The sequence below is a fragment of the Geospiza fortis genome, unplaced genomic scaffold, assembly GCF_000277835.1.
Source record: "Geospiza fortis unplaced genomic scaffold, GeoFor_1.0 scaffold240, whole genome shotgun sequence".
Classification (NCBI taxonomy): Eukaryota; Metazoa; Chordata; class Aves; order Passeriformes; family Thraupidae; genus Geospiza; species Geospiza fortis.
This window is the reverse complement of record NW_005054379.1, coordinates 2992759-3005711: the sequence shown is the minus strand read 5'-3', so window position 1 is coordinate 3005711 and position 12953 is coordinate 2992759. Positions and strand designations below refer to the sequence as shown.

At 38.0% G+C, this 12953-nt stretch overlaps 1 protein-coding gene across 1 annotated transcript in view; it reads left to right on the top strand.

The window, feature by feature from the left end:
• TEK (TEK receptor tyrosine kinase) overlaps window positions 1–9715 on the top strand; it is a 37019-nt gene extending 27304 nt beyond the window's left edge. The window contains 12 exon segments of the mRNA XM_031060291.1: window positions 1–161; window positions 1418–1717; window positions 2224–2381; window positions 3618–3828; window positions 4776–4886; window positions 5223–5413; window positions 5870–5983; window positions 6872–6942; window positions 7520–7560; window positions 8668–8764; window positions 9261–9360; window positions 9502–9715. The exon segment at window positions 1–161 is cut by the window's left edge and continues 12 nt beyond it. Of these exon segments, the coding sequence (XP_030916151.1) occupies window positions 1–161; window positions 1418–1717; window positions 2224–2381; window positions 3618–3828; window positions 4776–4886; window positions 5223–5413; window positions 5870–5983; window positions 6872–6942; window positions 7520–7560; window positions 8668–8764; window positions 9261–9360; window positions 9502–9576 (1630 nt within the window). The 3' untranslated portion in view covers window positions 9577–9715.
• Window positions 9716–12953: the final 3238 nt, after the last annotated feature.

Sequence of the window (12953 nt, the reverse complement as noted above, 5' to 3'; positions counted from 1 at the left end):
CGGTGACGAGAGCAGTGTTATTACTCAAGTGCCAGGAAATATGTCCACCTTGATCATTAAAGATCTTGAGCCTAGACAGCAATACATGTGCAGGGTACGGGTGAACACCAGGTCCCAAGGAGAATGGAGCAACTATCTGTATGCATGGACTTTCAGTGACAGTAAGTGCTGATTCACATCCTTCTGTTTAATTCTTCATGTTACCCCCAGTGATCAGACCAATAGTCACTTGATGACTACATTAAATGTAATACTTTATTTTGGTAACGCTTAGTTCCTGATGATCGCTTATGGTTGTTATTGCTATATTCAGAAAGCTCAGCATCCAAAGGAATTCTTCTGCTGGAAATTGTCAGGAACTATTAAGGTGGGTTTCTTTTAAACAGAGAAAAACAAGCTTGAGAATCCACATCTTCATTTCTGTGCAACTCATGCTTCTGACACAAGTAGCGTTTTTTCCTCCTCAGAATGATGAGCCATCAGAGTTCACTACTCCAAGCTCTTTTGTTACTCAATTCGGCTATGACAATAGAGAAATAGTCAGCACTTAAAGAAGAGAAGATACAATGCAAGGTAAAACCCCTGTGAGCAAAGAGTAGTTAAGTGTGCTACACTGAAGATCACCCTTGAGCTCCCTGAGTGTGAGCACTGTGCTTTCACAACACCACAACAAATGCCCTATCTGAATGAAGTACCATCTGAACACTGTCCATCTGAATGGCTGAGGGGTGACGCTGCCCTTACCACACACTGGAAGGGTGGGCTTCTTCCTCCTTATAGGTCATGTAAGGAGGCCCTCACTGAAATCCTACACATGTTAGTGGAAGTATCAATGGCTGTCATGGGACTCTCCATTTTCCTGAGCTCTGACACCAAACTGCACTAAGAAACACAAAAGGGTACTGTTTTCCAGGAGAAGGTACTTAGCTTAATATTCATGGCTGCATCTGCAAGTGTAGCACTCACCCCTGCTGGTAGTTTTCTGATTAGATTTTTGGAAGTGTTGGTATCAATTTCCTTTCTTTCTAACAGCCTGACAGGTAATTGCTCTCTGAAGCAGTGAAAGTACAGGACATGGGAATTACAAGGGAATGATGATACAGTAAAGAAGGATATTAATCCTTTTTGCATTAATCTGAAAGGAAATAGGGTGTGCTTGCATACAGCTCAGAGGATGTGAATCTTCATCCAAGAGAATATGTTGAATGCCACTCCAACCTCTGCTGGAAGTATGGAATACTGCTACAAGGATGACAGCACATCAAGATCATAAAATTATTGCATTCAGTTACCATAGCTCATCAACAAATTGTGTTTAGAACAGCAAAAGCGCCAAGGAAAATGTTTTGCTCTCTGTGGAAAGGAGAAAGAGGTGGATGTACAAGCCAATGCCTTGTGTGTTTGTGTTTGTTCTCAGGAATCCCTCCTGCACCGAACAACATCAGGTTTTCCAACACCACAGACACATCTTCAGTCATCTCTTGGACAGCTGCTGAGGGTCATTCCATCTCCTCCATCATCATCAGCTACAAAATTTATGGCAAGGCTGAGTACAACCAAATTGATATTATCATAAAGAACACCAGCATTACTCAATATCAGCTCAAGGGCCTTGAGCCAGACACTGTGTACCAGGTTCAGATTAACGCTCAGAACAACATTGGCTTGAGCAACCCGAATACATCATTTGAACTGAAGACCCTTCCAGAAACAAAAGGTTCGTTAATCCACCACACTGGATTTGCACACACCAGGACTGGTTGTATAAACTAGTTAGCTAAGACATTATCATAATACTAACGTTTTAATCTGAGTTTTCTTTTGCTATTAATTCTGACACACAACACAGCGCCACCAAAATTTAATTCTTATTTCACTGCATGGTATTGATGAAGTGACGACATGCACCATTTCTGTATATCCACTAAAAAGGGCCCAGTGACTCAAAAATTGAAGAGCTGCATGCAGCAAGATCATTAGATCATTGAATGTGGCCTCATCTCTGCTCTGACTGAATTAAATAGAATATTTAGGTGCTCATACACCTGAAATTCAGAGCACTCAATGTTTCTGACATTTTTGGAAAACAAAAGGATGTATCCCTAGCTCTTTAAACAGTTTACAAGAGAGGAGTATTCAATTACACATTGCTAATGTATATTATTGCTAATAATTCAAAATAAGCTGAAAATTATGATGAAGTTTTTTGTCCTTCCTCAACAGCTACATATGAATCAAAAGGAGGCAAAATGCTGCTTATTGCTATCCTTGGATCTGCAGGGATGACCTGTGTAACAATTCTCCTGGCCTTTCTCATCATGCTACAGTTAAAGCGAGCCAACTTCCAGCGTCGAATGGCTCAGGCTTTCCAAAATGTAGTGGTGGGTTTCCAGCTTTCCTGTGTCAGTTTGATTATTGAATTTAGCTCATTTTTTCCTGTATTTTCTTCCAATTTCTTTTTCCTGGCTTTCCCAAACACTGTCTTCTCTTTATGTGTGCAATTAGTACTGTTGTAAAGCTTCTCTATCTGTGACCCCAAAGCTAAAGCTAGTAGGCTACAGTTATAGGCTAGGAGGTAGAAAACTTGACTTGAAAAAATGTTTGCAGACCATTTGCTGTGCTCCCTCTTCTGCCTTGTCACACTTGTGTATGACAAGTACCAAGCCAGACAGAATAGAGGAGCCTGTTCTGCCTCTATGAAGTCATGCCTGATTTTGAAAACTACCAAATATTTAATTTTGCTTTTGAGCATCAGCAGCTGCTCATACATGCTCATCCATTTTCAACCTGGGGACAGTACACCAGGGATCTATCAACAGCAACATCAGAGTTTAAGCTGTGAGGAAATTGCTGACGATTTTAACATCGCATGGAGATATCTCTCTATACACACATATTTCTTTGTATCCTGCTGCAGTCTCTAAATCACTCTCTGTTGCTTTTCTCTGCCTCCAGAGGGGAACCTGTGGGGCAGAATGAAGCTGGCCCAAATAGCTCCTTCATATCTAAATAGATTTTTTCAGAAACAGGGGTGAGAGCCTCACCCAATTCTATGATCAGTCTGCCAGCCAAACAGAATAGCTTCGTCTCCTAGTCCTAAAACTTTTCCCACAGCAGTATTTCATGAGAATGTGTAACTGAAGAGGAGATGTCTCCTTAAGCATGGAGGAAGATAATTTCCTCTCTCTTTTTATTTTCTTGCTTCTTCTTGTATCACCTTGCCTGCTCAGCCTGACCAGCACAAGATTTAATTAAGCCTAATATGAAATAAAGCTTAAGCCTGAGACTTATAACTGGTTTTGAGATGTTTTATCGCATTATTTTTGCCCATGTCCTTCATCTTCAAAATGATTATAAACTGTTCAGGAGGCCCAGATCTAAAAGGATCAATTTAGAAGCCTGATTTATTTTGTGGATCTGGGCAGAACTGCTTGTTGCAGGTAAAGTAGATGTAACTGTCTAACGTACTCAGTCTGCTGTACGTGTACATCTCTGTATGTGTGTGTGTGTGTGCGTGTGTGTGTAGATGAGTGAGCATAGGCATTTTGGAAATGTAATCAGGGTGTTGCTCAGTGAAGTAGAAATCTCAGTTAATGTCATTCTTAATTCTGTTGCAGAGGGAAGAGCCAGCTCTGCAGTTTAACTCAGGTACTCTCACTCTGAGTAGGAAGGCCAAAAACAGTCCAGATCCTACTATTTATCCAGTTCTTGAATGGAATGACATAAAATTTCAAGATGTGATTGGGGAAGGTAACTTTGGGCAAGTCTTGAAAGCACGCATTAAGAAAGATGGCTTACGCATGGATGCTGCAATAAAAAGGATGAAAGGTAGTAAAGACCAGGGATTCTGTGACTAAAGAGTTTTCTTGATTGTGTATTTCAAATGTTTCTCTGTCATACAAAATGCTTAGCAGCCCTCTTTTAAAGCTAAAATAAATATTCAAAGTTGCTAATTAAATTGTATCAGGTGTCACTAGGCCAAGATTTGTCAGTGACTGTATTTCTGATGGGTAAAGTTGGTTTCCATTTCTCCTCAGTGGTTGATACCATTAACTATCGTGTATTTTTCAATTCATAGACCTTTTCAATTCATGAGCTTCACATGAGTTCATCTGCAAGGCAAGATGCATTGGATATACAGGAGCAGAGAGCATCTCTTGGGGCACAGCATTAGTTCATCTTGTTCAGTATAGCTGTTCAGACACAACTGCACCTAAGCATTCATATAAGCACACACCATGGGCATCATTACCTTTCTTTTTCTTCACTGGGTATGACAGCTACATTCCAGGCAGAGCTACAATGTGTACAATACTGCAAGAACGTACATGTTTTATTGTAATTCAGCAGGTCATTATCTAGGCAAATTGAAAAACACTTTTAAGTGTGACGATTAATTTAAAAATAGCCAATGTCTGCATACCGGCAGAAGTAATCAACAGCACACATATGGAAGGATTTTTAAGCAGCTCCTTTTCATAAGACCTGCTACAATATTTTACGCTGTCAGGTAAGAAGGAGAGTGATAGGGTGTGTTAAGATACTTCCTTTCTCTGCAGATAGCTTCTAGGGACACTTGTTTCTCACAATTTTTTCCTCTGATTGAAAAATCCTGTTTTTTTCTGTAAATACTAATGTATCTTACAGTTTTTCTCTTTCTACTGGAGTTGAAACAGTAATAACCCAAGCAACATGGAGTCTTCATAATTAAAAAAATGCATTGTTATAAACTCAGTTACAACTAAAACATAAATGTGTGCTTTTTTGATTTTCAGAGTATGCCTCAAAAGATGATCACAGAGATTTTGCTGGAGAACTTGAAGTTCTTTGTAAACTTGGTCACCATCCCAACATCATAAATCTTTTGGGAGCATGTGAACATAGAGGTAAGATGCTATCGAATGCATGTACTTTAAAAATTAGTTTAAAAAACCCCTCTCACAATATAGCCCACACAGTCCAGAGAAACACTAGCAGGCCCCTGTGCAACATTTGTTAAAAGGTCAGATAAACTTGTGTTTAGATCTACAAGCCCCCATTAATACTCCAGAAATTATGTTCAACATTAGCTCTAAATTCTCCTCTACTCCTAGAAATTAGCCTGTTTGACATTTCACTCCAGTGTTTATTTCCTTTTTTCACTCAAGGTAGTGTAAATTTCCCAAAATTACAATTGACCATCTCTTACTTTGTGATATGCTCACTATCTGATGTTTTGTTAGGATATCTTTACCTTGCTATTGAATATGCTCCCCATGGAAACCTACTGGACTTCCTTCGGAAAAGCAGAGTACTAGAGACAGACCCAGCATTTGCTATTGCCAACAGTACTGCATCTACACTTTCCTCTCAGCAACTTCTGCATTTTGCAGCAGATGTTGCCAGAGGGATGGACTACTTGAGCCAGAAACAGGTCAGTCTTCAACTCTCTATGCACTGAAAGCATGGAAAATACTTTTCCAGGGAATATGCCCTTTAATTACATTAATTTTTAATTTTACCTTCTATAGCACACACTGAATGAGATTTATTTTGTTGTCTCTATTTAAACTTATCAAATATTATGTCATGGAGAATCATGGAAGAGGCATTAAAACTTAAAACAACATGGTATTTAACTGCTTTCATTTTCAGATAAAGTTTAAATGTTCTTGGTAGTGACATACCAAGCCACTTTCTTTGTTTTATGTTCTTATTCCAAAAGGTTGCAATTTTCAATATAGCAGTAAATGAATACATGTAAAACTCAATTATACTGATTCCCTTATTTTGTTACATTATTACATTATTATTATTACTATTATTATTATTGTTATTGCTATTACTATTAGTATTATTGTTATCATTATCATCATCATCATTATTTTAGTTTATTCATCGAGATTTGGCAGCAAGAAACATCTTGGTTGGAGAAAATTATGTTGCAAAAATAGCTGACTTTGGCTTATCAAGAGGTCAGGAAGTTTACGTTAAGAAGACCATGGTAAGGATCAAAACAAATTGATACAGACTGTTTTCTTAATTTTGCTTTCTTATTTCTTAATCTGTGTTTTCATATGAAGAAAAACACAAATTTATGGGTATTATAGAATTGATTATTTAAATTTTATTAATTACCATGTAAAATATGCATGCTTATTAATATACATATAAATACATCTACTTGAAAATAAATCCTATACCATGTCTATAATATAAAATGTAATTTAAAATTATTTATATGAATATCAATGACAGTAAAATAGATGAGTCAAGCTGGTCTAATTCTATTGAACAAGGCCAAAATTAGCAAGAAGGTAACCAGACGTACATCAGGATGTGTCCAGAACTAGTGCTTTGGAAGATCTGAAAGAAGGTATGTAATAAGCATCATGTAGCTAAAGACCAGAAATAGCACTGTGTTGTCAAGGCAACATGATGGCCAGAGGCATCATCTGAGGTATTATTTACATTTCATCTTGATGCTGATTGGATAATTCTTTTATTAGCTTTCATGTGAACTGTTCCTTTGGGAAGCAAATCATATAATCATAGGATCATGGAATGATTTGTTTGGAAAGGTACCTTCAACACCATCTAGTTCCAACCCCACCTTTCACTACACTAGGTTACTCAGAGCCCCATCCAACTTGGCCTTGAACACTCCCACATCCACAGCTTCTCTGGGAAACCTGTTCCAGTGTCTTACCACTCTCAAAATACAGAATTTCTTCTGTAAAACTGCTCAAGTTTAGTAAGTTTATTTACTTGATAAAGTTTACTTGCATAAAGTCAGTTTTCACTAAGGCAACACAGAATGACTGTTGGCATACAAACTGCAATATTGCTATACCAGCAAGTGAAAAATAAACTTTCATTAAATAATTTCTAGGGACGGCTTCCAGTGCGATGGATGGCAATTGAATCTTTGAATTACAGTGTTTACACCACAAATAGTGATGTGTAAGTATGTGTTCAAGTGGCATTAAAAAAAACATATATATTTTTCCATAAGAAGGAAAGTTTGAGAACTAGCATGAGACATCCACACTTAAAATACTCAGTAGTAATGTCACCATAAGTAAGCAATGGAAGCAAAAAATAAAACCCATAACAAAAAAGTTACTTTTATTTCTTCCTCAGAGTCTGATCAAGTTCTGTGTTCACAAACTACTTGGATGTGCCCTGCTACTTTAGCTGTACTTCTTATTCAAAATTTGAGTCCTGATGAATATCTGGGAAATCCAGAAGAAATTTGTATTTTATTTAGGAAATTAGAAATTGTATTTGGAAAAGAAATTCTGTCATTTCAGTATTTGCTGAAAGCTCACAATCTGATAAAGGTCTTTGGTTGACTCAGAATTAATTAATTTTGCTAATTTTCCTGTTTTCTGATTCTACAAGCCCCATCATTATACAACACTTTATAAAAAATACAGGAAAACATCACACTTCCCTGTGTTCCCTGAATACTAGTAAAACTACTTACCATTTTAAAATATTAATTCTTGTTGCACTTCATAATATCCCTTTGTTGCAGATGGTCATATGGTGTCCTCTTATGGGAAATTGTTAGTTTAGGTAAGTACCTGAATTTTGTACTGCACAAATAAACAATCTGCAACAAGGCAGTTCTATTCACTCAGTCTTTTAAAAAATATTGTTTCACAACAGATTTCAATTTTCTTTCTGTTTTATTCTGCTACATTTTATTTAGGTTCAGTATGCTTGGAAATGCAGTTGTCAAATTTTCAATCCAGGTACCACTTTAAATAAGAAAGAACCATAATGACAGCATAAGGGTTTTCCTTACGCTGTAAAACCCAGGCCATACCTAAATATAAATTCCAGGATATCATATGATATATAGACTTAGTACAATATGTTTTGAGTTTGAAGGGTGGCTTTTCCTCAGCCTTCCTGCATTTCAAATCAAGACTTATATTTTAATGACATTGCAGGGTGGGGAAGTAATCACCTCCTACTCCAAATATTAATGAAGAAAACTTTTGATCATTAACCTTCAAATAAAATTTAGAGTTCATTTCTGCAGATACCACTACCCATCATGATTGTGATACAGCCTTGCACCACTCAAAATCACTGTGTTACACCTCTCTTGTGATTTGCCCTGGAGATGTGCCCATGGTCTGCTGGCCAGGAGAGGCCACTGACTGAGGCGCACATTGCCAAATGGACTCTGAATTTCTGATTTGTTCCTGGCTTTCTTTACTAAATGAGTTTGCACTAGATATGGATGCAGCGTGGAAAATCAAGAGTCCAAGCAACCAAATACCTACAGAAAGGGGCAAAACCAGCTGAGAGTAAGAGCTCCATGAGTCCATAACAGATCTTATCATTATGATGCTAATGAAGGAATGACTTGCCCAGTGATGTCAACGCTATTGAAAAAATATTTTGAATACTATCAGATCCTGGCCCTCAGACTTGTAGAGAAAATTAGGCCAGCCACACAGATGAGAAAATTGACGCTTAATTTTACTTTTCTCCTCCATATTGTGCATCAAGCAGTAAGGAAGCATCACAAGAAAAATGTAGCTTCAAAATACCTCCTAATTTTGGATTAATTTAGCTGTTACTATGTTAGTAATTTCAATTTCTACTATGAAATTAAACTTTCTTTTTTATTAAAAACTGCTTCTATTCATGACAATGGTTAAACTTTAGGTGGAACACCATATTGTGGAATGACATGTGCAGAACTATACGAAAAACTCCCTCAAGGGTACCGACTGGAGAAGCCTCTCAACTGTGACGATGAAGTGTGAGTATTGCCTCAGAAAAAAACCAAAAAAGAAATAGAATAACAGCAACCTCAGCTATAGAAAATAGAAGATTTCTACAAGAAACTGAAAAGCTTTTTTTTTTTTACTGGAAAATTTTAAAACTACATTAAAAATTAAAAAAGCACACAAAACATAAAAACTACATTAAAAAAATTTAAAAGGGCATAAGTCCTTTTGTATACAACATACAATGTTAATTTGCCATGAATACTTTCCCAGGCTCTCTGTTCCAGCCAGTTATCCTGTTCTTTACATAAAACACCAGGGTTTTAGCTCAAAGAGAGCTTTTTGATTATTCCAGAGTAAAAGAAAGTGCTTTTGTGACAGCAACCAACTATGGAAAATGTAACTTCAGCTATGTAGAAAACCATTTCCCTCTGAAAAGTGGAATGTGCACAATCTTTAAATTATCAAATATTTGTAACTTTAACCTTTGTATCTAAACTATCAAATGCTGGTGTTGGATTTTTAAAGGTATGACCTAATGAGACAGTGCTGGAAAGAAAAACCATATGAAAGACCATCATTTGCTCAGATACTGGTGTCACTGAACAGGATGTTAGAAGACAGGAAGGTAAGAATAAAACTCTATTTTATGTAAATATATATACTTACATTTATATAAATAATTAGGCTATGCATAATTTCAATATTATTTAGAGTTCTTGAGGTAATGCACCTTGCATCACATCTTCTCTGCTTATTTCCTTTCCAGACCTATGTGAATACTACGCTATATGAGAAATTTACTTATGCAGGCATTGATTGCTCCGCTGAAGAAGCTGCTTAAGACAGAAAAAAATCTTCATTCATCAATGATGTATTACAGAAAACCAAAATTCAATTTGCTGGAGCCCAAAATGTGATTTGCTGTGTAGAACTGTGTATAGCTCTAACAATATATAATACAGCAATACTGTTTCACCACAGTTATGCGTGTGTATATCACACAGTGATATACACCTCTGCCTTCACAGGCTGTAGAAGTGTATATACTGTCCAAAGCCGGTATAGACTAAAGTCATGAAATCTGCTGTTTCCTTCACAGGGTATTCTTTTTTCCTAGATATATGTAGATATAATGTCTACATAAATATTGTAATGCATTAGGTATTGACATCTTAGAGGGTTTTTCATATTTTCCAAGAGCTACTCATAGCAAAGTGGTAACTTACTGCAGTATTCCATATACATTTCATTGTGTTTGAAACAAAAATACTGGGCAGTTGCAGTGCAACAATGTTAATCTTAATCCAGTGTGCTCAAAAAAGACAATTAAGACAGACTCCTGTTTGAATGCAAAAGTCAGCTAATAGAAGTAATCTAGTCAAAAGCTCTGTCGTAAGATAAAAGGCATTCTATTGTTCTTTCATTGCCTAGCATGACTATCAGTTTTTGCCCATATACAAAGTATACATATATTTTGAAGTGTTTAATGTTATCAGAGGCAGTCATACAGCAATACTCATGAAGCACAGTGTTGAGGAGCATACTACATATCGTAAAACACATTTTTACAACTCGCCTGGATATACATGAGACTTATTCAATTTGTATTTCATTTAACAATTTCAATGCATAATTATAAATTACTACCTGTTATATGCAAGTAGGGCTCACTTACTTTTGTTTATTTTACCCTTTCATTCTGTAGTATGGTATGGCCTCTTACAAAATGTCATACTCAAATGCTTCAAAATAGTGGTATTTGTCCTGCCAGAAAGGTCCCAATCCTTACGTAAGACAAATAACGGCAGGATTGGTTTGAACTTCTGGTGTCAAGCGAAGCACAAAGGTTTTGGTGGATTTACCCTATCCAAATTTCACATAGTAGCCAACTTCATGTTTTGCACATATGTCCCCCTCTTGCCCTTGACTTACCGGCTCACAACTGTCCATCAGACCACAAAGATGTCCCAGTTGGGTGCAACATGTCATCCCCTCAGACTTGGAGAAAGATGCTTGAGAGAGTGCAAGATTTCTCTTTCTGATTCTTTGTGGATGGCTATGTGATTGGTTACAAAGTGGGGGTATCACAGCAGAATGTAGAGTAACATTAATGACATACACCAGACTGACTCAAATAGAATATTCCCTATTAAAACGGAATAGGCCAACAAACAAGGGTGCTGAGATGACTTGTGTGGCCTTGAGATAGGCAGAACTTGCACTGTAAACCAGGTGCTAGATGTAAACTAGGAGTTTATTGTTGGGGATTAAAATAAGTTTACTTATAGAATATTAAAAATTATCTGTGTAGGTATAAGTTTAATTGTAACTTGCTTTCACCTCAGCATGAGAGGGCCCTGCTCAAAACTTAACGTAGGTGAACTTTAAATGAACCCTTATCATAATGGCTAAGCAGGGGAGAAAACAGAGAAAGACTAGTTATCTTCAGATAAGAGCTGAGACCCTGGAGGGTCCCAAGACTGCCTCAAGCTGGAATATAAGAGCAGTTAATGGCACACGAACCTCATGGAGAATCCCATGAGGTGTTAGAAGACCCCAGACCATAAATCACCATAGGACTAAGAGGCTCATGCAGGGCACACGACAAGTGCGTGAAGGTCGGGTGTACAGACTGTAAGGGTATAAAGGCCCAGGAATTTCTTTGGTCAGGGTCCCTCCCTGGTGGCACCCAGCTCAAACTGAAATAAACCAACTCTGCCTTAGAATCCAGGGTCCGATCTCTTCTTTCAAGTTTACACAGAGCAAAGAGATTCACTGGACCAAAGCGCAGCTCCAAAAATAAAAAGAAATTCCACCATATTTTTCAAAAGAGACTACTTAGCCAGTGGTTTCTGAAGCATGAGCATTGCAATTTGCAGTTGAAGTACATTCTTACCAATCAGTGAGGTGACTGGTATGAATGTACCTCCAAGGGTGTTTTCTAGACTTTCAGGCAAATGTGGCTAAAACCACCTGCTGGAACTGCTCCAATTTCTGTACAGAATTTTTCAGAGGTACAAAGAGATTCTCATCTCATGCTCTCACACATTTCTAACAAGCAGACACAAATGACTATTTTGCTACTTGATGTGAACATCTCCATCTGTGGCAATTTTTTACCTGGAACATTATATCACATAATTAAAGCATCAGATGTCATTCATCAACTCAATAGCTCTTAATACTGCCTGCATTTTAAGTGCTTAAGTCTCACTGTAAATTGTCCTGAAGGACAATTAGGTCTCCTTATAAATATTCTTCTTATATTCTTTTATATTGTAGCATGTAACAATTTTCTACATTTCTTCCCTGGACATATATGTAGGGAACTGGCTGTAATGGATGTAAAGAAAGCAAGACAAAACAGTTTAAACAGAATGTGGAACTTAGTAAATGGTGGTGGCTGGAAACCACTCATGCAAAATGGACAAGCCCCATCAGAAATGGGAGATGTGAGGCAGAGACTAGTTAGACAGGCTACAGGAAGGAGGGCGTAGGGAAACAGAAACCACAGCTGTTCCAATATTTGGAACCATCATTCCCTGTTGTCTCACTTTTTAACAAGTTTTTCTGTCCTTTATAAAAAGAAATTCCTCAGGATAAATGGCAACTTATCAAACCTGGTCAGCTGAGAGGCTTTTTCCCCTGCTGCTGTAATGAAGGCCAATTTAGCAGCATTACCTAACACAGAGATACAGAGTGGTGCCTAATGAATTGATTTTGTACCACTTAATCTCAAAGATGAAAACTCTCAGCTCACACAGATGGAGGAGACTTGTGTATTCCCTATTTGCTGTGTTGATGCACACTTGGCTGGCACAGCTTTCCCTGGGTGAGCAATAACAAGCAAGGACAGTTCCCTCCCAGTCGTGCAGCCCAGAGATCTGCAGGGCACCAACGGCACCCGGCTTCGTAAGTGACCAGTTCTGCTGGAATGGAAACCAACCACCAAATCCTCGCTGACCGCAGCAGCAGCAGTGCCTGCATCTGATCCCCAGTCTGGGGCTGGGCTGGACAAAGGACACACATGGCACATTGCCCCTGCAGAATGTGACTCTGGAAACAAGTACCTGCCACTGTCTCTTGTTATTTGCGCTAGGGTCACACCAGCCTGAGGCACTGGGCAGCCCTCAGTGCCACCTGGGGCAGCAGATGACAGGCCCTGGCCTCTGCCACCAAACAGAGGGGAGAATTCACTCTCCAGACCGACCTTCCAGA